The 27261-nt window shown below is 40.8% G+C and overlaps 1 protein-coding gene across 1 annotated transcript; it reads left to right on the top strand.

The window, feature by feature from the left end:
* Positions 1–2204: 2204 nt before the first annotated feature.
* On the top strand, positions 2205–26079 carry ttll4 (tubulin tyrosine ligase-like family, member 4). Its single transcript, XM_049593898.1, has 20 exons — positions 2205–2367; positions 5693–7050; positions 8061–8535; positions 9741–9909; positions 10007–10083; positions 10223–10286; positions 15031–15149; positions 16118–16228; positions 16432–16508; positions 16651–16845; positions 18154–18236; positions 18335–18463; positions 18648–18734; positions 20090–20224; positions 20346–20483; positions 20751–20847; positions 21202–21412; positions 21705–21772; positions 21927–21997; positions 22125–26079. The coding sequence occupies exons 2-20, from the start codon at positions 6412–6414 to the stop codon at positions 22312–22314; spliced, it is 3135 nt and encodes a 1044-aa protein (XP_049449855.1). The 5' UTR covers positions 2205–2367; positions 5693–6411; the 3' UTR covers positions 22315–26079.
* Positions 26080–27261: the final 1182 nt, after the last annotated feature.

Raw genomic sequence — 27261 nt, 5'->3', positions numbered from 1 at the left:
AAAGGAGAGGAAACTGAGGAAGTGAGGGAAAAAATGGAGGAGAGTGGAAAAGAGAAGAAGGATGAGAAGAAAAGGGAGGAAAGGATAGAAAAGAGAAAAGAAACAAAGGAGAGAGGAACTGAAAAAAGAAAAGTGAAGAGGGAAGGTGGACGGAACGGTTGGAGGAAAGGAAGAGGAGTAAACTGTGAGGAAGTAAGAAGAAGATGGAGAGTGGAAAAGTCAGAGGAAGGATGAGAGGAAAAGAATGGAAGGATGAAAAAGAGAAAAGAAGTGGAGGAACGGGGAACTGAAACAGGCAGCAAGAGGAGGGGAAAACAAAGGGATGAAAAGGAAGCAGACGAAAAGAGAAAGGAAAGGATGAGAGTGAGGAAGAGGAAAAGCAAATATGGAGAGAGGAAGATGTAAAAATAGGACACAAGGAAAGGAAAGAGAGGTAAACTAGAGGAGCAAGAAGGGAGGAGAGGACACGAGCACAGACAGGAGGACAGGTCTCCTCTCCACTGAGCCCTCTAGTGGTGAAATATGTTTTGAACAAGTAAGTTTGGTTCTCAGTTATGAGTTTAGGGCAAAGTGACCAGCTGAAGCTGTTTGAGTGGATTGGAAACCGAGGTCCCTGAAAGTTTTCTGTGCTGTCCACATTTTAGAAATGAAGTCCGGCCTATTAAGGAAGTGCTCCTGATTTTTAGTTAACAAGGTGTGATATTTTTCTAATTCACAATAAAGATAAATTGAATCACATTGGATTTTTTTTTACTTTGAAAGTAAATTGATGCCAGAGTGCATTTAAAACCTGAAAGCATGCTTGTTTATAAAAAAAAAAAATCCCCACAATATTCCCCCAAATGTGACATGAACAGCCATTTCTCACTCATTCTTTCCGACTTAAAATATGTCCTACCAAAAAACAAACCAAAAAAAAGCTTTCAAAGATTTATTTATATTAAATAAATATAATTCATAAAATATTTTGATCTGCCTTCATGTTTTGCAACTTCTAAATTTGCCCTGAGCCAGAAAACACCCTTGTTGCTGACAAGAATTCACAAATTCAAACACTTAAAACTGTGTAAAAAGCCTTCAAAATCTAAAACTAACAGTACTTAATGATATCATTGTTGTAAAAATGTATTGTTATAATCATCTTTGTTTTAAATTATATTTAAATTCAAATGTTGGCCCTTAAAAGATGAATATAACTTCATTAGAAGTACTAAATTATTTTTATTTTATTTATTTATTTTACTTTCCTTTTATGCCTCAGCACCAGTTGTGGCTGGAGGCATTATGTTTTTGGGTTGTCTGTCTATCCAACTGTCCCATTCTTGTGAACACCATATCTCAAATTTCACAAATTTGACACAAACGTCAAATTTGACACAAACATCCACATGGACTGAAGAATCAATTGAGTAGACTTTGGTGGTCAAGGGTCAAAAGTGAAGGTGAGTGTAACCTCAAACAGACAAAACTTCACAAAAATGTCTAATAGGATATAATGATGCAGCGTTGACATTGTATTTCCAAAAAGGTCAAACAAAGGTCACCTTCACTGTGACATCAGAATATTCTGCATAAAACACTTTCCTGGCCTTTACTCAGCATCATATCTCAAGGACAGAAGGGGAAACACTTGGTCAGACACTGAATTGGTGACTCTAATCTTGGGTGTCCACCTGGAAACTGTGCTGCTTGTATAGATCTTCCATGTTTTCACAGACATGGATGTAAACTGTTTGAGAAACTTGACCGGTGCACGGAGGCACACAGCCACGGGGCGGGAACTGTAGTTCTTTTCTTTCCTCCGTGCAATTTTTATTTATTAAATTGTTTTTAATTTTAATATTACACACTATGTGCAATTATCCTGCACAGCTGTCAATATATACCCATACATATATTCAAATATACATATCTTTTTTCAATATGTGCATAGGTAAAAAGGTGTGTAGTGTAAATAGTGTTGAATCTATAGTTGTGTCTAAATTTAGTACTTTATATTTTTCTAATTCTGATATATATCTTTCTGTATTTTATTTTTATTCTATAAGTATTATATTGCCATTCAACCTGCTTTTCTATCTGTTTTGTTGAGTAAAATTCCGACGTTACATTTCGGTACAGCAGGTGGCGGCATACGCCTTTAACATTGGGTTGCAGCCCCCCAGAACAACGAGAGAAGAAGAAGAAAACCAACGAAGAAGAAGACGCAAGCCTCTTTGGCGGCGCTCTTGTCGCTATAGACGATCTTCGTCCACGATGTTTCACTCGGACTTTTCAGCTAGCTGCTGCTGCAATGTAAGAACCTGAAACGAGTATCCCCGCGCCAGACCGACGGAACAACATGTCAGGAGCACTACAGGAGACGAAGTACGTATTAATATACTTTTATAAACTGATAACGAGGCTGTGTTACCGTTGACAGTCGGAGGTCTTTGATAACGCTCAATGTCAGTTGGTGTTGTGTTGGTTGTTGCTAAGCTAACGCTGTGTGGACGGAGCAGCGGTAAACACACACACACACACACACACACACGGACACACAGCAGTGTTCACCGACAAGTCCGGTTTAATTAACCGTAAGGACGAGTGTACTGATTTCAACAATACATTGGTGTCGACTGTTAGTCTCACTCGAGCTAACGTTTTTATTTTAGCTAACAGATTTGTTAGTTAGTCAGCAAACGTTGAGCTAAGCGCGAGGCGGCGCGTCCTGGACACGCACGTGAAACTACTCTTCCTTTCAGGACATCCGTCACGTTGACAGCAGTGAGGGCTGCTTTCAGCACACGGTGCCATGCCTGCTGAAAAGAGGATTTAACAGACTTTAATCATAGATTTAAACGGCTAACTAGTGTTAGCATCCGCAGATGTAATGTACGATATCTTTCTTTAGTGATGACGCTTCAGTTTAGCTAAGTCACCTCACTTAGCTAGCACACAGAGCCGTGATTTCAATTATGTGTCTTAATATTAATACAGCTGTCCAAACCATTCACAGCTCGTTGTCAGATTGTATCATACAGCTAAAGAAGCAGTGTCCCAACCTTCAGCATCACAACACCAGCCATTACAGTGTGGTTTAACTAGTAGCTATTGTGGAATAATGGTTGCTCAAAGATTAGTCATTTAATTAGACTTAATTAGTTAACTAAACCCAGTTTGAGAATGCGTACATGTTATTCCCATGGTCCCAGAAAGCACAAAAACATTGGTTAACATGAACTGTCTCCTACATCCAAAAACTAGAGTGCCTAAACTCAAATTTGTGATGTCACCAAGTGAAAACTCACTGGTGAAAGATGTTATACAGTGCCACCAGGAAGTATTCACACCCCTTCACTTTTTCTACATTTGGTTATGTTACAGAATTATTCTAAAACTGATTTGAGCATAGCTTTCTTTTAAGAAATCTGCACAAAAAAGCCCATAATGATTAATGAAAACCTCTTTTCAGACGTTTTTGTGTGAAATAACATATTGTGAAGAGAAAAACTCTTTCCAATAAATGAAGAAAGTTGTTTGTTTCTTTTTCTTGTTCAGATTTGTAACAGGTGAATCAGTGGCAGGGATACACTGAGTTTAATCTCTCATCTGTCTTCACTCTGTATGCAACTCCAGTTTGCGCTGTCCAATCAATAACTGATATCCAATCAGGGGGTGTGTCGGTTGGTAAAAGACTTCCACGAAGGCTGCACTTGTGTATCCTCGCTTCCCTCCCCGCTGAAAGCCTCCTCTCTCCTCAACTCCTCCGAGTGCATTTAACGAATTGAGACGTCCTACCAGATGGCGAGTCACAATCGATTTCTGGGTCAAGTGATCGAGGATAAAGGATGGAGGAGTTGAGGAGAGATATTGGGATGAACCCCGGATTTCGGTACCCATCCCTAGTGATACACATCAAAAGCCCTGATTGGCAGCCAGTGTGAGAGATGATTACATTTAAAGGGAGAAAGCTGTGTGCGGGACGGTGGATTGCTTTATTGTACAGAGCAAATTAGAAGACGATCTACCACTGAAAGACAGTAGACAGTATCAAGAAAGCTACGTGTCTTATTGTTTCTTATTTTAATTGTCTTATGTCATGACGGCACATGCTATAGAAGCTATTGTGCACAGTTATAAATACAGATATGCCTTGCGATTTTAGCTTGCCCTTTGGTGTGTCTAGGGCACAGAAAGTTTGAAAACCACTGTTACAGATGACACTGAGAGCATCCACGGGAATGTTCGGAGTATATTGGTACAGTTACTGTCAAAACTGAGAATACTACAACAGCGTAAAGCTCATTTGGGTATTAAAAAAAGAAGGCGATCATTCTGTGGGTCCACAAAATCAGGCTCCCATTCATTATCTATGGAGCAGCTGCAGACTTTATACTCTATTACATCACACGTTTAAAAGTTATTTCTCTGGTTTCTGGCTGTGAGAGAGAGTACCTCATGTTCACAAATATTGACTGAACTTTCCTCAGCTGTGGAAATAACCTATTGGAAATCTGAATTTAGGAGGTGTTCCTCTTTACTGTTTTCATTGGCTAAAGTAGTGCTGGTTGAATATGTCTTTGTTAAAGGGAGAGCTCCTTCCTTTTGCTACCTTTCCAACAATAACAACTTGAGAAAGTTGTTTTTCAGAACAGGTAAAGGGATAACAGATTTTTTTGAATTTTAAGATATTATATGGGGCACTCTCGCCTCACAGCAAGAGGGTTGCCGGTTCGATCCCGGGTGTGGGAGCACTTCTGTGCGGAGTTTGCATGTTCTCCCCGTGTCAGCGTGGGTTCTCTCCGGGCACTCCGGCTTCCTCCCACAGTCCAAAGACATGCAGATTGGGGACTAGGTTAATTGATAACTCTAAGTTGTCCATAGGTGTGAATGTGAGCGTGAATGGTTGTTTGTCTCTATGTGTCAGCCCTGTGATAGTCTGGCGATCTGTGTACCCGGTGTACCCTGCCTCTCGCCCGATGTCAGCTGGGATAGGCTCCAGCCCCCCCGCGACCCTCAAGAGGATGAAGCGGTTAGAAGATGAACAAACGAACGAACGAAGATATTATATGACACAGTAATACTGGGGTTACAAGTACAGGAGGAAGATAAAGTAATAAAATTTATTAAAAAAAATCCAGTCAGTTATTAGTTCATAGGATTTAATTTAACTTGATACATGAATTTCATTCCATAGTATATAATTTACTGATGATTGATAAATTTAAGTCAGAGAATTAGGTTTGCAACAGTCTGAAATTTTCACAGCATGATAATCGTTTAAGAAAGTATCACAGTTTCACAGTGTACGCCATTACAAAATTACTATTGTCATTATCAGTTATAATGATCCTGAATGGAATGAAAACAGTTTTCTTTTGGTTCAACAAATGTTTTGTATGATAACCGTGAACTTTCATACCATTATACCCTGAAACTGGTATACTGCTGCAACCCTACAGAGGATACATCTTACCAACATAGGACAAGACAGCAGGTGTCATAAATACCAACACGTGGATGTGCGAGTACACATGCATACATGTGTATTCCAACACATTATTCTGCATACCCATGTACAAAAAGAGATATAGGTACACTAAATATCATTATACTTAAATAGGTGAATCATGTTCTTATAATAATTTCTCATTCTTAGAAGACTAAATTCTCTCAGACTGACTCTGCTTCTCTTCTTGTGTACTTTCAGTGGTGAAAGCTGTTGGTGTATCGGCTCCTTTGAATCAACTGAGGGAGATATGAGAACTTCAAGGACACTACTTTCTCCTGTAAGACCTGACACCCTGGTGTGAGCCAAGTATCCAGTCTTAGGCAGTCTGAAGCTTACATTTCATCCCTAGAGTTGTTAAGAAGACAGAGGAAAACTGCTTCTGTATTTCTCTGCCTCAAGACCCCTTCTTGACTCTTCCTCAGTCTCAACATCAAACTCTAAAATGCTTAGTTAAAGCAGAAACCACTTTGCCTCAGGAGAAAAACCTTTTGTGCCTGCTTGTCTGAGCCCCACGTGAAGGCTTCAATCTCTGCATCACTACCAAGAGTTGACAGTCCTGCCGGCTCTCCACCACAGGCGCTCGGCTCAAGTGTTGTACTGCTGTCACTGCATCTGTGGCGGCAGTTATGTTTGCTGTTGGTCAGGAGTTATCAAGAACTTGTAGTCAATCTATAGTGACCAACAGGAAGTTTACAACTCTATCCCACTGGAGCTGACATCTCAAGAGTAATTCCTACAGAAGAAACACTTACTGAGAGGAGAGCTACCAGGAGGAACAGGAAAAAGAAGGCTTCTCCACCTCAGGCTTTGGTATTGTCTCGACTGTTAATTCCTATTCTGCCTATCAGTTCCCACCCGAGACCTCTGCCCCTAAACTCAACCTGTCAGACATAACCACATCTTTGTTGAGCGGTGCCATGCCCACCAATCAGTCTTCCCCCTGGGGTGGGGCAAAGCTCCGGGCTTGCTCCAACGCAGATAGTCCCGCCACTACAACCTCTGTCAGTACACATGCCAAGACAGTTGCGGCCACAAAAGTGCCTTTAACGCTGACGTCTCTCGAGCTGTCCAGGAGAAAGGATCAAGCCAAACCTCTCTCCTCTAATGTTGCCTCATTTGCGTCCCCCTTGAGGCAGAAAGCAGTGGCCCCATCTGTGGTTCCTGTAGGGGCGAATGGGGATGAAAATAAAACTAACACCCAGAGCCGATTCACCGCTGTGCCAGATGGGACTCCAGACCTGCCACAACAACCCAATGGCATTCAAAACACAAACCAGGTACTGACAGCAGGACTGAAGCAGGCTGGTAGCAGCCTCGCAGAGACCAGTACCGCTTCCTTTATCCCCAGGAAGGAGCGCCAGATTGGGTTTAATGTCCAGCTGATGGGCACTATGCAGGAATGTGTGTCGCTGCAAACGTCGCAACCTGGAAACAGTTTGGCAACAAACAGATGTCAAGCTGCCATGGGTGATGGGCCGCTGGGATTGGAGTCATTATGTCATCAAGACCTGGTTATCAAAGGACAGCCCACTCTGCAGCAAACATACAAGCTCATGGTGAGTATTGATGTTTCCCAATTTGAGCACAGCAGCAAAGTTTGAGTGGAAATACGAATTTTGGAATTTCAGCTCTTAAAGATGGGGTTGACAGAAATATGTAGCTTTCCTCTTTCTGTCCTAAACCCTTCACTTATGCACGCACTTCATACCCATTGTTCCCATACATTGATTTATTTAATTTTATTTCATTGTAGATTTCTGTCTCTGGTTATGAGACCACAAATGAGACAAGAATTAGCTTGGTAAGCACTCCACGATCCCTCCACCTCACTTCCTGTCATTGTGGTCTGCTTCGCTGGGAGAAGAGTGAGCATTAGCAGCTCAGGAAACATACCTTTGGTCAGCAGCTGTAGCGGCTTGAATTTGGCCAGCGCTAGGTGTCACAGTGGGTTGTTGGCCAGCAGCAGCGCCGGGTCTAAGGTGCGTAATGGCAGCAACAGAAAGTTTGCGGGGAGTCGGGGCTGTCCAGTCCCCTAGAATTGGGGTTTTCACTGGCTGGATTTGAGTTACTGCATCGTCTTACTGGGGGTCAGCCTCCGGGAGCTGTTGCCTGCTCTTCTCTCGGTGTGGTGGTCTGTAGCAGCAGGGAGTGAGGCTGAGTACACATTGTGATTTGAGGCTCTAGCTATTATTAGCTACAAAAACGTGAACTTGGAGTCGCAGCCGTGAGCGTTTGGCTCTGTTTAGCAGAAGACTAAACTATTAGCAATATTAATAGGTTGATTTTTGCAGCTCTGGCTGTCCATTTAGAACAACCGTGTACTGGACATCTGAATCTATGTCACGCAGTAGTCAGTGGCTTCATAGTATTAAATATATTTAATACACCGAAAAAATGTGGTTTCATATATGATATTCTGGTATCAGTGTGTATGACTACCGAGAAGTAACGAGACAAATGAAACACAGGTATGCCAAACTAGGTTTGAGGTAAGTGTGACCAGCATTGTGTCCACCAGAAAGCATAGACAACTGACATCTGATCTTTCCTTGTTTTGTGTTCTCAGCCTGAAGCTGCAGACTGTTCCTCCTCGCCATCAGTGCCTCCTCTGTGCCTTACTCTTTGCGAACATCAGGGGGCAGCATTGGGAAAGGATGCCTCCAGCCTGGACAGCACAGCAGTAGGAACAAGAAGCACATCAGGGGAAACAACAACTACAAGAAGGAGCCACTCTGCTAAACAAGCAACAAAATGCAGTCAGACCCAAAACGGCTGCACAACAGTAACTGCTTTAAACAATCAGTTGGTAGTGAGAGGTGGTCCTCCAGCAACAACAAACAGCAAACCCCAAACAGTAGCACCACTCGACTTAAAGCAGGCTCCAGCAAATCAGTGTTTACTGGGTCGCACCTTGTCGACATGCAAAAGAATCAGCCCTCCAGCAGTCAGTCCCTTTCCACATGGCCCCATGCCAAATGTGCACATTGCCAATGTCAGTGCCACTCAGGAGAAGCAGGACACACCGCTGGATGCCATCACAGGTAATCAGAATTATTGGTTTACTGTGAAACATACTTCAGCTTTCTAAGAAAACCCAGGACAAGAAAATAGTAGATTGTCTTATTATTTTACAGAAATATTCATGATTACAGGGAGTGATAATACTGACATTATGATCGGAGGCCAAAGCAATAATAACTTCTTGATAAAACATTGGTAATTCTTCTCTTTAGAGACACAAAACTATTGGTCTCTCAAGGATGTGTACAAAACAGCGTGATTTTGTACATAACTACACTTGGCATGTATCTCAGAAAGCAGGTTTAGTAAAAAATCTGACTTTGAAGTTGACGTGAGACAGCAGAAAAACGTCGGCCACTGTCATTGGTGAGTGTTATTTTCTTTTCCGATATGCCAATCGCCGTCAGCAAGGTAAATATTGTCAGATACAGATGTTGAGCTGATAAATTGGTGCATCCCTTAAATAAAGACATTGTAAGCTTGGGAAAGAGCTGCAATTCATGTAGTTAGTTTCCGTCTCTGCAGCACAAAGACTTTTGCAAAGCTAAATTATTTTAACTTTGTTTAAGAAAGCATGTCCACAATGTGTGAAGAGTGGCCTTGTTTTAAAGCCCCTGAAAACTTACTTTCTTAATCAGTTTCTTACTATAATCAAACCACTCCCACACAGTCCAGATGGAGCAGTTTTATTTACATTGATAGTTCCTTATTAGAAACTAATATAGTATTTAGCATTTTACAGAAATACTTATTATTCAAGATTAAGAGTGCTTTCACACCTGCCCTGCTTGGTTCGGGTCAATGAAACTGAAATTCGTTCGCCCTCCTAAATGCGGTTTGTTTGAGCAGGTGTGAACACAGCAGTCACACTCATATTCGCACCAAAACAACCGGGCCGAGACCTTCTTGAAGAGGTGGTCTCAGTCCGGTTCCCACAAGGAAGTTCTGACAAATCAAGAGCAGCTTTCTCACACAAGGCATTTGATCTGGTCCACTTGTAAATGCTGCCGTGAGAACACGAACCAACTCTAGGCAATTATACAGATTTGTAACAAAATTATTCCCTGATTCAGACCACAGGAGACAGCTCTAGGTCTGAAAGCAGCCGTGTTCAGGGGGTTTAAAGTGATGAAATAAACAAGTTCAAGGAGGAGTCTGTGCTATACAAGTAGCCAATGTGAAACCGCAAATGGACCTTTACAACCAGACTCTCTTTCCCTCACAGCTGTGGCCTCCAGTCCTGCAGGAGCCTTGGTTGGCTCTGTGACCACTCAGATCTCTGCCATCCACCTAACCAGGGATGGACATCCTGTGTCCATGTCGGCTTCACCCCCATTCATTTCTTCACCCTCGCCAACAGAGGAGTGTCTAAATGGAGAGACTCAGCTGTCTGGGTGAGCAACAGCTAATTGTTTCTTAATCAATAAATGTTCTTTTCCCCCTCTTCTAATTCTCACTCTGATTATTTCAACTTATATTAATTGTCTCCAGCCAGGATTATGTTATGCAGGTGGATGGAGTTGAGGAGGAGCTGCCTGATGAGCTGGAAAACGCCTGTAGTGATGACGGTAAGGTGTTTAAATGCACACACATATTCAGACTGACATATATGCACTCAGTACTTCAACATACTCAAGTTAACTTTAGTTAGGTTCCTTCATTTTTTTTTGTTAACTGCTCATTTTAGTTGTTTTCTGTTGTGTTTAGATGACTCAGACTGTTCGTCCATCAATGGTACCTCATCCACAGCATCCATCGGGCTCCTCTCTAGGTAAGACACTCCTATAAGCACACATACACCCATTTAAATCAATGTCTTTATTAGAGTTGGGCGATCTTGTCCATATCCTATCGCCTATCGTTCATCTGCACAACCCTAGTCTTTATGTCGAAATTTGAAGTAACTACAACAACATAGACACTGACTTATGCAAGCTCTGTGGAGGACTGTTGTTTTCTCTCACTATATCCCCTTTCACACATGTACGGCAAACCTGAAATTATCTAGACATTAATCCAGAGGAGCTGTATGTGAGAACGCAAATGTCCTAATCAGTCGGACGGGACAATAAACAGACTTTAACTTGCCCACTACAGCCGATAATTGTCCAGGGAATTCACAGAGAGCAAATGGGTGTGTTGATGATGTTCCTATAATGTGGCTCGTGCAAAACCATAGGAAAGCCAATATCCGAGGGTGAGGAAGAAGGGTCGTTTACATTAACACGATAACAAAAATGTCTAACTGGAGAGAGGAATAGCTTCGGGAGCTTTGGTTTGTAAGGGCCAAAGCTGAAGTCGTTGGACAAATTAAAAGAATGACAAGAGACCACGTTGTTGTGTGACCAGATTACGAACTGGCTATGTGACTGTGGTGTAATCCGAGCATGTCCTGTCTCCCGCACACTCTACCAAGTTGCCACCCCTTGCCTTAACCATAGAGTATTTCAAGTAGGTGAAAACGCTTCTAGTATAGACAATACCCTATTGTGTGCTACATGTGTGAAAGAGAAACTCCAGACAGTGCCTTGCCCTGATTCCCCAAACATTGTCTGGATTTCATATGAGGAAATGGCTTATGACAGTTTTTTTCTGGACTGCTATTCTTGTTCGCTGCAAATGTGTAAATCTACATCCACTCTGAGAGTCTTTTCTCCACACTCTCTGTTAGGAGTCTTTTCCTCTCTTGTAACTAATGGAGTATAGTCACTGCTGGCAGTCATTCACATGATAAAAATCTCCTACTCTATATGAATTTTTGAACTGTATCTTCAAGTGTCTTTGAAGCACTCCCTGTGGTTTCACTATGGGTGTACTATTGCAGATTATATTAAAGAAATCAACAGCTAAAAAGGTCAGGATCAGTGTGGCTGGGTTGATTTTTATATCACAACATGGTGTTCATCTATTAGTCTCCACCCACTGTACCAACAGAATCCAGTAGGCTGTGTGATATAGAAGGAAGGTTATGGTATTGTAACCCTAGTTCTATTTGCACAGGCGGAGCCTTCTACCTGGGGGCCCTGTCATGCCTACGCCACTCACTGAAGAGGGTATGGGATAGCAAAAAGCGGTGGCATGTTCTGATTGGCCTTGCATATATGCAAATATTACTGGGTAAATGCGTGCTCGTGATTGGAGAAGAGTGTTACCCATAGAGTCCTGTAGAGGGCTCTGCCTGCACTATTAGAACTAGGGTTAAAAAATCGTAGCCTTTGTTACACCCACAACCCCCGGCTGGTCTCACACAGCCAGCAGCTCCGAAAATGTTGGCTCAAATTTGTGAACAGGTGTTATTTAGATAAGCTGATCACATGCGCTGTCTGTCCTGGAAGAGGGATCCCTCCTCAGTTGCTCTCCGTGAGGTTTCTACCATTTTTTTTCCCCCGTTAAAGGTTTTTTGGGGGAGTTTTCCTTATCCGCTGCGAGAGTCCTAAGGACAGAGGGATGTTGTATGCTGTAAAGCCCTCTGAGGCAGATTTTGATTTGTGATGTTGGGCTTTATAAATAAAATTGAATCTAATGTTTGGAATCTAAATGGTCACTTTATCGCCTAAAAAATTAAACTTTAAGCTTTTTTTAAGCTATGTCAAACAACTGATGGTGAAACTTGCAACTCTTAGCAAAGTAATGGCACTTCTGCTCCCAAACAAAAGTGAGATTACAAAATGACACAATGTGGAGATGACCTAATTCAGATAAATAATAAGGTCAATACTCCTCATGTAGTGTACTTAAAAACTATTTGTGTCCATTTAACATTTGATTGACAAGTGCTTCTGGTGTCTAGGTTTTAGGTTTTCAACATAAACAGCTAACACTGCAGGTCAAAATGTCCGTGTCCTTTTCTTGGACCGTCCAACATCTAAGCCTGATTTCTACTTGGTCTCCTAAAATGACATAAAACCTAGTATATCCATCAGATCCTGTGGACCCTTTCTCTCCCTCTCTTTCATTCTCTCTGTGTGATTGTGAAAATAGGCTGAAAGCAGCAGAGCGTGGTGGAAAGGTCTGCTGCATTGTGCATCATATTGTTCTCCACTGTGATGCCTCAATAATAGAACTCCCTACCAAAGACTCGGAGCTGATTCTCTGTTAAAACGGCCTGGATAGGGGCCGCTATTGTCACCTTTTTTTTCCCTCAACCAGCTGATTTGTTTATGTGTTCATTTACATACACCCCATCACCTCCCCACCCTTTCCTGAAAGCTATAGCTCCTGTATGTCCACTATAGTGTTAAGTTAGCCTAGGCTAGCTGTAATGCCAGTGTATACATGTTGGTGGTGGAGGGGTTTTGTTTAAGAGGAAAGATCTGCAAGAGGATAGCACCATTCCTGTGTCCTTCATCCATCTGTTTATCCACCTTCCCTTTCTTCCTATATGACTGTCATGTGAGTGGTTTTTAAAAATTTATTTGGTGTGTGAATTCTTGTTTTTATTTTGAAATGTTGGACTTTATTGCAACCGCCTGTTTGAGGATAAACTATTTTCATTTGTTTAAATGTACATGTCACTGGTACAACTGCCTCTCATCTTATAGTGTCATTTTTTGAGGTTACTTATGTCTTTGCTAGCTCTCCACTGGCTAATTTGCCTTTTCTCTGTGAATAGTATTATCAAAATCTGTGGGAACGTTAATTTCAGGTCGATCAGGAAGTCTCCTTCTCTCAACATTGTGTTAAAATCTACTTGTTCTTTCTGTGTGGTGTCTCTAACCTCAACATCACACAAGCATCATGTTACCAGCACATAGTGCAAACGGTCATCCATTCATTCCTCACTCGACTTGTGTTACAAACTAGAGTGGCGACTGGATGCCAACTTCCGTTAGTTAGAAGTCAGTGAACGTAACCTGAGCTGCATTACTTTTTAATTTTGTTGTGAGCAATTTGCTCGTTTAATAGCAACAAGATAAGCAGAGCTGTGGTGCTGAAAGAGCAAGAACCGGACAGGCTTCAGGAGAAAACTCAATCATTGTAGATGGAGTTAACATGTTTGTAACAAAGAGAAAGTTAATATGTGGTGTTCACATGTCTGTCTGTAGAGTCTGTGTTTCATTAACCATACAGTTTGAGATGTTGCTTCTTGACAAATGTTTCTCCGACAATGTGGTTCGATGTATTTGTTGAGATGGAAGCTCTTCTATGAGATGGTACAACTTCAAATGCTTCATAAAATGTTGGTTTTGGAGTTCCCAATGTGACGTCACATGCAGCATTGTCCCTTTTGATATGAATTGCCAACTATTGTACCATTTAGCGATATCCCAAACAAGTTTTTTTTTGCCCTCAGTCCAAGTCATTTAATTTTGAGTATCAGCTGATTTGCTGTTATTTATGAGGTATTGTGTTTCACATCGGGCAGGACGAAGAGTGGAGGAGAGATGGATAGTTGGTGAGTTTACAATGGCAGTGCTTGTTGAGTTTCTGTGCATGACAGCTTTGCAAATAAAAATACCTTTATGACAGCTGACATAAAGCAAAGGATCAGATTGGGCTCTATGTGGCTCATTATAGCCGATCCTGATCAATTAAAAATGCCTCAGTCGGCCCAGATGCTGACTTTTAAGGTTGGATAGAAACATTCCTGATACTGTTATGATGTTGCTATGGGCAGGGTTGCTTGATTATGGTAAAAATAATAATCATGATTACAGTATATGTGATTGTGGTCAGGTGTCTGCGGCGATTGCATTAGTTTTTACTTTGGCAAAGTCTGAATCTCCAGGGTCTGCTAAATCTAGCAAGAAAGTCGCCAACTTGGCTGAGTGCTACGCTTTAAAGGAAAAGGGGTGCACTGCGTTCATAGAACGAGAGCATCATTGCGAAACGGAATGCGGCACAATTATAGATTTATCTTGATGATCTACTTTTCATAATTTTTGGAAGGCAAAATTGTAATTAAAAATAAAGTTTAATTTAGCACTCAACCCTGTTTATTGGACCAGGATATTGGTACTGGATTGCTTTAAAGGTATCGACCAGAATTACCCAGTACCAAGTAACAACAAAACTTCTCTAGTCAAATGATACCTGCATTCAATGCTCTGTGTATCCAGATCAAGGAAAAATTACTATTTGGATGGTTTTGCTCACAGCCAATCACCACAAGCATTCCTAGATATAATGCGATATGTGATTGGCCCAACACTGCAGCTATACCCCATGCAGTCTGTGGTGAAGTAGAGTGTGGTGTTTTAGGTGGAGTTCAGTACAAATGCCACTAAAATGTTCAAAATATGGCCACAACATGATTATGGCATCTGGTGGTATGTTACGCAACTGAATGCTTCCATTCACATGATGGATATGGACTGAAGTAGAAAAAAAGAAGGTGAAAAATGAAGTACTCTGTGGGTATTGGTATCATTTTAAGGGTACTGGTATTGGCGCTGGCATCTTAATTTTTTAAACAATACCCATTCCTAATATTTATTGACGTGAGAAGCTGCATGCACCCATATTTGAATGTCCACTAATCATTAATCTATTTTGCTTCACTCTCTGTCTCTCAGTGTTGAAGAGCCGATGTCATTGGGGACTGAAGATGATAGAGAGGAGAAACCAGCTTTGGTTCCCAGTCTGTTCCCCTTCATCCCCCCAACACTTTACTTCAGCACGGCCAATGAGAAAGGTCAGTACATGCATATCTGTTGTGTCAACTGGTGTCAATGGTGACTCATTCACTACTCCCTACTCTCTGTGTAGAGGACTATAGTGAGGTCATCTGCAACACTACTCAGGTTGGAGCTATAATAGTAGACAAAGTAAATCAGTGCTTACAGAACCAGTTTTCAGATAACCGCGATCAATGTTAGGATGTCAAAGACTAAATTTCAATTTAATTGCTGTTTTGTGCTTACACCAACAATATATTGATTATTTTTAATAGGTGCTGGGAACTTTTTCAGTATTTGCATAAGGGCCCAACCGATATGGATTTTTTGGGGCCGATTCTGATATTATGGAATAAAAAAATCCGATAACCGATATATCGGCCGATAAAATTTTTACGTTTTTCAATTTTAAAATCCCCCAAAATACCTGCTTTTGATGGCTTAAATATAGTTCAAACACTCGTTACAAAGATATAAATTGAAGGAAGAACATTTTACTATTTTAAAATACTTTTATTATCAGAAATTGTGTGGAACAAGCAGTATATGAACAATTTGAACACAAAATATATCAAAAATATGATGTGCAAAAAGGCAGTAAACCTCTGGAAAATAAAATAATCATGCAAAGTCTATATGAATTAAGACATTCACATGTATGTTCACAGAACCAGAGTTGTTCTTATCGCCAATTTAACAGCGGTAGTTTATTGTGGAAAAAGTAACACAAGGACATCATTTCTAAGTAAAACACCATAGTCCCTGCATTTTATTAGTGATGAAAACATAAGTGTTAACATCAGCGTCAATTGGCCAACTTTTGGCCGATTGCCGATTTTTCTCTAATGGCTATAATCGGCCGATTAAATCGGCCGGCTGATAAATCGGTCCGGCCCTAATTTGCATTATGCCTGCAGTCCTGTGTAGAAAAATGTTGAAACATATCTTGATAAAATACATTAAACCTTTGTTGTGTGCTCTGCAGTGGAACTGCTGCCTGTTGAACAAAGACGACTGTTGAAGTGGAAGATCAGTACTGTCACTCCAAATATCGTCAAGCATACCATCAACAGGTCACACTTCAAAGCCACCAAAAGTAAGTACACACACACACACACACACACACACACACACACGTGTGTCTGAAGAGTTGCTGCTAGGATAGAGTTTGATTTCATAGACATGGTTGTGTTTGGAATCATACTTTGCACATCAGGCACACTTCATAAACATCCAAGAGATAACTCTGACAAGGGTCCTAGATGTTCAAAATCTGTTGTTGCACTGTTGTTGATACAGAAAGCCATGACTGGTTGGGCTGCTGGGGACACCACATGAAGTCTCCCGGCTTCAAGGCCCTTGGAGAGCACCAGAAGGTGAGACACGTACATACACTCATCACCCCAGATTGTGCTCTCAGGAAGCCTAAACTTTAAGGAAGGTATCAAATTACTTTTCAGATCTTTTGTCTAGAATCACTCTGACCTTGGTTGTGTTTGTGTTTTTCTTTTTTCCTAGTTGAACCACTTCCCGGGAACCTTTCAGATTGGCAGGAAGGACCGGCTGTGGAGGAACCTGTCCAAGATGCAGGCCCGCTTTGGCAAACAAGAATTCAGCTTTTTCCCCCGCACCTTCGTCCTTCCTCAGGACATCAAGCTGCTACGCAAGGCCTGGGAGGACGGCGGCTCCAGGCAGAAATGGATCATCAAACCTGTACGTTCTGCTCCTGTATTATCATTTTGTTAGTTAACTTGTAATTGCTCCAAATCTGCGGAGGCAAAACTGTCTAAAAACTTGGGGAAGAACACGTAGGATTTCAAAGACAATCAGAAAGAAGGGTCTACAATATGCTTTTGAATGATGTATCCAGAATGTCAAAATGACTGCAGTGAAAACAGGTTAAAAAGATAAAGATAGAAGCTTAAGCCTACAGGAGAACCTCCACATCCCCTGGCGATCGAGACAAGACAATGAAATTAACCTCTTTCACTCTGTGGCAATGCCAACATCCTTGGCCCACATTCCAGTCTTTCAGAGGCTGTAGCAGACTGAGTTTTAAAGCTACAGTGAAGATACTGGCATCATATTATATAACTAGAAGACGTAAGGAATCCTGTAGTACCAACCTTGCTAGCTTGCTTGTGTGGAAGGGAGTTAGATAATGCTCAAAAGTCATGCTAAATTTTGGCAAGGGAAAAACTGGCATGGCCATTTTCAGAGGGGTTCCTTAACCTCTCACTTCAAGATATCTCAATGAAAATGACTTTCATGAATATCCACTAGTCTCTTCTTTACAGACATGCCCACTTTATGCTCCTGTGCTTTTTTTCTCATGCAGTATAAATGTGTTATTTTGCCTATTATATTTAAATATTTCCGCAGACTGGGGTCCCTAAACAGTCTTGTAATTGCATAAATTTGTTGAATTATTGAAAAGCTGAGACTCTTGTGGATTCAGTGAGCCTAATTGTATTCATGTGTTTGATGATGGTAGCACCCTTCGTGGCCATTTCATTGTAGTGAGACCATTTTTGAAACAGACTTCACTGTATATAATGACCTATTGTAACCTCTGAGATAAAAACAGCTTCATGAAATTTTACAACCACGAACTAGAGACCTCGGGAATTCAGAGGATGTATGGCTTTCATAGGTATATTGGCAACAAGGTGGTTTCTTAGCAGTTTCCAAAATAGAGGTGCTTGTCATCCAAAATCTCCAAATATCAAAAGTCTTTGAAACCAAATCACAGCATGGAGTTTTCTATGGAGTTGATCAAGAACTTTGTGTCTTAGTGTGGTATTTTGGTGGGATTTTTGACCATTTTATCAAGTGGTAAAAAAATGCTTAAATTTAGTAACAAAATTGTGTGTGGTGTCAACCCAAAAATTGCTTCAACATCCTCTGAGATGTAATAAAGCATGAGAATTGCCATCATTTACTTCAATCATAAAAAATATGTTGAAATTCAGGGAAATGTATGTTTTGTTTTTACATTCTCTTTCTCCTCACGTCTACCAGCCTGCGTCAGCCAGAGGAATAGGTATCCAGGTCATTCACAAATGGAGCCAGATGCCCCGCAAGAGACCGCTACTGGTCCAAAAGTAAGTATCCCAGAACAGACAGTTCATGGTGTGAAATTTAGTATCACGGTACCTGATTCACTACGATAAAACATCTTTACATTGGTCGTGTTTTTCAGGTACCTTCACAAACCCTACCTCATCAGTGGTAACAAGTTTGACCTGCGGATTTACGTCTACGTGACCTCCTATGAGCCGCTCAGAATTTATATCTTCTCTGACGGATTGGTCCGTTTTGCCAGCTGCAAGTGAGTTTTGATTTCATCCGCATCAGTAAAAAGGCCAAATACTATATAAAAATGTATAAACATATGATCTAAATATCAACATGGCTGATTGGTGACACTTTGAATTAAATGTTTTGCAAAAAGCTGATGATGAAAGCTGATTTCATATTTGAGATAATTCCACTTTTGTGTTTCTCTGTTTTAGGTATTCGTCTTCCATGAAGACTCTGGGAAACAAGTTCATGCACCTGACCAACTACAGCGTCAACAAGAAAAACTCTGAATACCATATGTCTGGTGTCTGGACACGTGTTCCCCAACTCCAACAAAATGTGTTTGTGTATGTTTGTGACTGTAAAACGTTGAGAGGAAGAATTAGCACACACTTCAGAACAGGCATTTAATTTCTGCAGTGATTGGGCTCGGGAGTAGCCAGTGATATTTTATAATGAAATTATATTTTTCCTAAATGACTTATATAATGAAAATTGTTTTACCAAAGTTGGCAGTGGTCAGAATGGGCTTACACTTAACTGTGACTCCTTAACCTAAATATGAACCAAACCGTGACTTCTGTGTACCGTTACACACCTACTAAACAGGAAATGTGTGTTTTTGAAGCAGAGCAACAAATCCCTCACCTGTGGGGGAAAATTAAATCATTTAAATTTTCCATATTCCAGCTTCAATAAATCTGAGGGTTTTATGAGTCCACCCTCACATTTTCTTATTTTTTTTAGGTGATGCAGGCACAAAAAGAGTGACATTTAAAAAATATATAGATAAAAATAAAAAAAATTAACAAAAAATAAATCAATAAATAAATATAATGTTAAACAAGAAATAAAATAAAATTTCCAGGGTGTCTACAGGTCCTTAAAAAGTCTTAAAATGTACTTAGTTTTATTTTGGGCCTTAAAAGTAATGTAATGAAATTGAATTGAATTCGTGAGGTCCATTTTATCTAATTTCATTCATCCATCTTAATTTATTTATTTATTTATTTTTTGTCAAAATGAGACAAGCCCCTCTGCCTGAAAGTGAAGTCCACATATCTGATGGTATAATTCTTCAAACCCATCGCTGAACCTAATAACGTCTTTGTACTTGATACTTGCATTGTCCTGTTGGCAAATTGTAGATTAACCCAACTCTCTCTCATATTCATATTCCTACATAAAACATACCACTGCACGGGACCATATCCTACTTACCTTTATACTTACCTGCAGTGCTTGAATAAAAAAAAAGATGATTTGTCCAAATATGTGTATTAAATTTAGTTATAAATAATCGTAAAGGTCTTAAAAAGCATTCAGTTTAAGTGTCTGATACCTGTAGACCCCCTGACGTTGAGGAGACTGTAGAGGTAGGGAGTCTGGGGAAAAGTCTGTGAGCCTAATAGGTAAATGATTATAGATGCTGTTAGAGAAGTAACTTTAAAATAATGATGAAATAATTTTGTTCCAGCAGCAGTCAGATGTTTTAATGAACACTTTTAGATGTGGTCTCAGCTGTCATTTATTTGTTGATTCTTGCATTTATTGCGTTGAGTGAATGTACTGTGAGCATTGATGTCTGTACGAGGTGCGTTGCTTGTGGTGCCAAATGAGTTTTCATCTTAATCTCCTGTGTGTTGGTTTTCAGGTCAGAGCCGTACGTTAACAGCCTGCTGAAGATGCACGTCCGGACACCTTACAGCTGCCACGAGCTGTTTGGCTTTGACATCATGCTGGATGAGAAGCTCAAACCCTGGATCCTGGAGGTCAACATATCACCAAGGTAACAAACACCCCCACACACACACACACACACACACACACACACATATGTATGTATACATATATAAAAACACATACAGGTTTTCAAACTGCATCTTGTAACTGTTGTGTTTCGGGTCCAGCCTCCACTCCAACACAGCGCTGGATGTTTCGGTCAAAGGTCAGATGATCAGAGACCTCCTGAACTTGGCAGGCTTCCATATTCCCCTCAAAGATGAAGTGGTTGCCCCCTGCAGTAGCACCTCCAGCTCCACCAGCAGGTAGGGAGGACGTACTACAGGCTACACACGAGGTCCTGTGATTAAGATGAATCTAGTTAAATCTGGTCACAATCAAGGCACATATTTCAATATAATTCAATCCAAAAGCCGTTTCTCACCAGTGCTGTGCAGGAATAAGGAAAATACACATGCAAGTTTTTAGTATGACAACTATACACTGAAACGCAAAAATCTGTGTTTGGTGTGAAACAGCTTTAACTGGAACTACAACCTCTCCTCTGTGTATGTGTGTGTGTGTGTGTATAGTCTGAGTGGGGGGAGCAGGGAGAAGACCAAGCTGGATCTGTCTGCTGATGAGAAGGTCAAACGGGCCTTTTACCTCACGCAGCGCTACGCTGACCAGGTAAATGAATACAAACACGCTAAATATTTGGACCAAAGAAAGTGAGTTAAGGAAAGGCAGTATGTGCTAAATCAGAGATAAATAATGCTTTAAAACAAGTGCATTTAATCTAGTTGATAAAGTTAAAAATCTTTCTCAGCTAAGTTTAAGTAGTAAGCTCAAGTGGGTGCACCAAAGGCAGCTCCACATCAGAAATTTTAATTCTTGGCTATACTTTTATGTGCTGCCACCTGGAGTGACTGACTAATGGTGTGGATGCTGATGTTGATGACCAGCACAGATGTTTTTGGAAATAAAGAAACAAAATTAAAAGTACCAAGTAAAACCGTGTCTCTTTCCTTCTGTCTCCATCAGGACTTCCTCTCTACAGTGTTGGATGTCTTGACTCCAGAGGACGTTCGTGTGTTGGCAGAGAGTGAAGACGAGCTGAGTCGGCGAGGACAGTTTGAGCGCATTTTCCCATCACCATCCTCATCCCGCTACCTTCGCTTCTTCGAGTGTCAGAGATACGTTAACATCCTGCTGGACCAGTGGGAGCAGAAGTACTGGAACAACAGGACTAAAGGTCCAACTGCATTTTCTCAATAATGATATTGGTGGTGTTGATTTGTTAAGATGAAATGTGTTGTTTTACTTTTTACATGCTGTAGACCCTTAAACATTTGCAGCTTCACTCTGAAACCTTCTGGTCCTGCTGCTCTCTATCTGAACAGTTATTCATAACTGAAGGAGAAACACAAAAGCCTCTCATCACAGAATTTTTTAAGGAAGTTATGACACACAGAGGACTGAGTAAACAGTGAAACTGCTGGGAGAGTAAATCCAGATTTTAAGGATTCTGTGTGTCTTACGTGCAGGTATCAGTCTGCTGACGACTCTCTGTGAAAAGGGAGTCCATCTTGGAACCAACGACCCTGATCACATGGTGAGAAACAGTGGCCTGACTTAATTAATTTGTCTGAATTAATGATGGATATGATGTTTTTGTTTGTTTTTTTCATAATCAGACATTTGATGGTGTGATTTGAAATGTTGAAACCTTTCTGTTTGTCTCTGTTGCTGCATCTGTGTGTCTCTAGTGGTCCAAATGTAGCTACGTGTCAAGGTTTGAACCCCACAGACAAGAGCCTGTTGGCCCATTGAGATCCAGGTACACACACACACACACACACACCATGAAAACAAGTTGTAGGTGGCCCTAACAGATAAGTGGGTTAGAGTTAGGATTGACTATATGCTCGTAAATTAACCACTCCACTCTCTTGTCTTGTTCTCAGGGTGGTGGTCACCCATCAGCACCGCTCCCATCGGGATGATGATGATGAAGGTTCAGATGGGGAGGCTGCTTCAGTCTCCAGCCTGCCTGTTACACCAAGTCCTGGATCCAGTGTCACCAGCAGTGCCTGTGCAAGCCCTCAGCCCAGCCTCAGCCAGAGCCTCCTGCCCCATCAGTTCACCTCGCTCTGAGACTCGGTTTGCTAACACAGTGTTCAGCACCCAGAACAGACACAGAGTTTAGGGTCCGCGAGTCCTAAACTCCTCTCACACACCCCTCTATTGGTCTTACATGTCGAACAGCTGGAGGAATATACTTAGATCTGTAAGCTTGAGCCCAGTCTGAACAAACACTGTAGAATAGAGTGGACTTTGGTCTCTAACAGAATTATAGATGGCTATTAATAGGAAGTACTACAGTAACTATATACAGATTTGATTTCGTGCAGAAAATGGTGGCAGAAATGTTTTGAATGCTTCATATTTAAGTGCTAAAATCAACACAGCAGTCAGTTCATGGTGGCGTACGGTTTCAAATCTTTCTAATAACAATGATTGTTATGTTTTATCTAATTAACTACAACTCAGTAACATGCCAACGATTGTCAGACTGTAGATGAAATGTATTCTGAGCTTCGTAGCAGCCAATGATTTCAATTAATTCTGTGAGGTGTAAAAATCGTCCTGCAGAAACATAAATCATGCTGGAGATACATGATCACTCACAGTGAGCTTCCTGTTTCTCAAATTTACATTGTTACATGTCTTAACCAGGTGATCATGGTGTGATTGGAAAACAGTAGAAGCAGACGTAACAGGTGTGACAGTTTGAGCACTACATCAGACCGTGTATTATCTTTACCTCATCACATTATTAGCATGTGAGCATGCTCATTAAGGCCAGGTACAAAATGAGCATGCTCACATGCTAATAATGTGAGCATGCTCATTAAGGCCAGGTACAAAATGATACTATACTGCATGAAAAAAAATCAGCTGAGGAAAGTATTCAGAAGATGTAGCAAAATATCAACAAAAAACGCAGTTGTCCAGCAGCCTTGCTCAACTTTGCCTCAATGCAAATGTCAATGTCAGGCAAGACAAGGCATCAAGGAGTTAGCCACATGCCTGGTCCATTCTTAATTTTGCTGTTTTCACCGTTATGGTCCTGACAGAAGAGATTTGATATGATAACTTATAATCCACTGTTCAGTATTTCGCCATAGATAGGTATTAAAACTCATGGATAGAGTTAGGACACTGTAAAAGCTTTGTAACCAGTTTTGTATTGAGCTGAACACTGGACTGTGTGTACCAAAATTTACCACTAGGTGTCGCACTTGGCTCAGCAGCTGCTCCTGAGTGAAACATAATGACAGTGTCCCAACAGCAAGCGAGCGTCCAACTATCGTGTTGCATCTTGTAACATCGGTGGTGTATGCACCTCTGTTAGACGCTTTATGTAGTGACATTTACTATGGTCATTTATCAGAAACTATCAGCTCCCTGGCGATCTCCCTTCAGCCAACTGCCACCTTAATTTGGTAGAGGTGTCGTCAATAACTACTCATTTCAACTTTATTAAGCAACCGTTCCCTCATCTATTGCGGCACTTTCAAAGCGAGCGACATGAATAAATAGTAATGCGGCGTCTGAAATAAGTTCAGCTCAAAATGACGCAAACTTTGCTCAAGGCCAGTTAGGACAGTTTTTGTCAAAAATGTTGCCATACTGGTGCAGTTGTAGTTTTCTTGAGAGACTAACTCTGCCATGTCTCATCTTGGCAGAAAAAAACACGGGAACTTTCTCGTAAACAAACAGCTTGCATCACTCGTCACCCCTCCCATCCCCCACCTCTGCTGAAATTTGATCTTCTTTATGTTGCTCTCTTGACTCAGCAGTAAATAACACATGGCCTAGGGGCTTCATTAGGCCTTTTTGTAAACAAACATTATATTGTTAACCATGTTTTCATGTGTCATTTTACTACTGTAATATAAGTTTGATTTAGCTCTGTTACGCCATCAGCACAGGACGCTGATGTAAGCTACTTGCTTTTTTTGTCAGATTTTTTGCCCAGAATGTGTCATAATGATGACAAATGGCAGTTTAGCTATTTTGGATAAAGTCAAACCCATTTAAGCTCATACATCTGACTGGAAATTGACTCATGGCTGTATCACTCAAATTAGATGGTACTTCATCTTCTCACTGGCACCTGTAGTCACTTGTGTTTTTAAAACGTGGTGCCATTTTTGGTGAATAATACAAGCGTTGTTCCTCACTGGCCTTAAGTACTTAACTTAAACTGTGAATACGACACACTGGGCTTCCTCACAACCTCCACCACAAAGCAGCGTTAGCATACAAGGCTGTTGGTTTGTGTGTTTGATACACTCACATTAGCAAGAACAAAACTGCAAAGCCAACACAACCTTACAGAATTCAGTGGTCCAAAGTTGAAGCGACAAATGAAGACACAATACTGTGATTTCTCTCATGTCTTCAATCTGAGACTGTTGTTGGTTTGGTGTTAAGAGGACTGCTGAGCAACTGATTGCACAAGTGTCACATTACTACTGGCCTTATGGACTCAAACTCTTCTTTGATGTGTGGGAGTGAGGGAGCGATCACACCAAGATGAAACGCCAGAAACGCGACGCCAGTAACACCATTGTTTTCCTATGATACGGCGCATCTGACCGACGTTCAAGTGTCTTTTTATACGGGCGTTTTTCCGGCGTCTTTTCAGACACACGTTTTAGTAGACGCATCTTTTTAGACGTGCGTAGATGCTGAAAAGTTAAAATATTTTCAACTTTTTGAGCGTCAGACACCAGTAGCTAGTGCGCATTGAATAAGCGCTTCCAGCGTTTCAAGCGTCTTTGAAGCATCCGCGTCTCTAGCGGCTCATTTCTGTGTGATCGCCCCCCAAAACAGGCGAAGAAAAAGGGCTCAAATGAGGGGACGAACAGGGAGTTGGGGCTGACCAGATTTTGTGTGGTGTGTGTTGAGATCTCTGCAGATTATTTTAAACATCTCTAAAAGTGTCAGTACTTGATTTTATTTCTACTGGTTGGTGGTGTTACTGGTGTGTTTGACAAAACCTCATTTATTGAATGATGTTGACTCATGACAATTAGAGATACTTGAAGATGAAACCTATATTACTTGGTCTTACATGCATGTTAGCAGATAAAAAACTAATATTACCAGTGGCAATTGTAATTTTAACTTAGAGCAGTTTAACTCTGTCATATTGAAATCATTGCATAACTACTTTACTTTAAAAAAGGGCTTTCTGTGTGATGATTACTTGTACATGAATTATAGTATATAGAATTAAATAGAATATATCTTGAAAGCTGCCAAATCCAAGTCGAGCGCCAGAATCTAACCCTGCAGAACCCGACGGTGTGTTTTCACAAACAGAAATTTATTTTAGAAAGCACCTCTTAAACTCATTCACACTGTGAGTTGAGGGGTAATTAACTGTTGGATTAGGGTTCAGTGTTTCCTGCTTAAGGGGAACCCGTTTAAGATTTCCTATTGTATCCTCAGGGAAAATCTTGTTTTCAAAATGTATACATCTACTGTGAGGACACTACTTGAAGTTGCAAATGCTTGGGTACACTTTCTCTTAGAGCCAACATCCTTTATGACAAACTGACAGGCAGAACTGGTTGTAGATGAGAAAGGTGTAACTGTCACATGAAAACATCCACTTCTTTCTTTGTCTTTGTCTTACCCACGTGAGTATTTGAAATTTTTTGATGTCATCATGACAAGACCCGTCACGATATTTTCATTTTGAGACCATTTGCTGTCAGTGATATAATGATAATAGCATTATAATGCGAGTACACCCTTTCAAAGAGCAGTGAACTTTTAATTCCTGAGAATTTTCAGATATTTTAATTGGAATATGAAAAAATATTTAACTTTTTTTTTTTTCTTTTAAAGTAATCAACACCTGTTAATATATACAAGAAAGTATATATAAAATTAGTTTAGCAAAGCTTCAGGAACACTGCAGTTACCTCCATAATCTTGCTGGGGTGCTGCTGCAGTCGGCTCCCTAGAACAGACGGCCTGGGAGCCGGCGATTTGCTGGTGGATTTACAAAATGGAGGATGATGTTGTTGAAGGGTAAAACTACATATGACAGTTTTTGACTCGTTGCCAATTGGTTGGCAAGCTAACAATTATCAGAACTGGGACTCTTCCATTCCAAAAGTGCAGCTGTAGGCTACCTGTAAGCTACACTGTGTCGTCTCTGAAGTGTTTGCTTTGAACTCGCACAAGTAGGCAGGAGTGGAGAGGGGGAAAAAAGGGAAAATTGCTGCATCCAAGCCGTATAATGATCGGGACAACCCTACCGTTTATTCAGGCATCATGTTGGTTCAAATGTTAAGTGAACAAATCTGCATTTAAACACAGAGGGCAATATCGAGGTCAGTAAAATAATCAAGGTGTTGTCAATATATCGTACAATAAGCCGATAACATAATTATTGTGACAGGCGGGATTATGACGCCCTGTGTTATATCTGTCATTCCTGCTGTAAAAAGTTACAGAAACGTGTGGAAGCTAACTTGTTACAGATGAGTTTTATTATGCAATTTACTAACAGATGCCAAACTGCTGTGCAGTGTCAGTATGTAGCAGACTTTTTGTAAATGCTAACTTTTATTAATACTTAATTATTAAACATGGAATAGAAGGAGAAATAAGTATATAAGTGCAGTAAAATTCAAATTTTGGCATAGGTCATTGTTTTAAAAGAAAGCTCTGACTGATCAGAGTAACTAGAATAACTTCATGCAGCTACTAAAGGACATGCCATAGACTGTGTAATAGATGGACGACATGACAGCTTTCTCAGAGTGAAGTCAAAACATCTGGATCGCCCCCTTGTGGTTGGCTGCAGTATAGGTCACAAACCCTGCTCCCTCCATGTTCGTGGATGGGACATGGGCCAAACTTAAAAACTCGAAGATGGTTTCTGTCATTTTGGGTAGTTCTTATCAGGCTGTAGTTTAGTTTAGTTCTAGTGATTTGATGCTATAAAAAGGGGGGTTTGACATCATCATGACAGCTACGTGTGCTCACTATCAGTGGTGCTGCTAGAAATTGGTT

This window comes from Epinephelus fuscoguttatus, linkage group LG13 (assembly GCF_011397635.1).
Source record: "Epinephelus fuscoguttatus linkage group LG13, E.fuscoguttatus.final_Chr_v1".
NCBI lineage: Eukaryota > Metazoa > Chordata > Actinopteri > Perciformes > Serranidae > Epinephelus > Epinephelus fuscoguttatus.
Note: the sequence above shows the minus strand (reverse complement) of the source record. Positions and strands in the feature narration are given on the sequence as shown.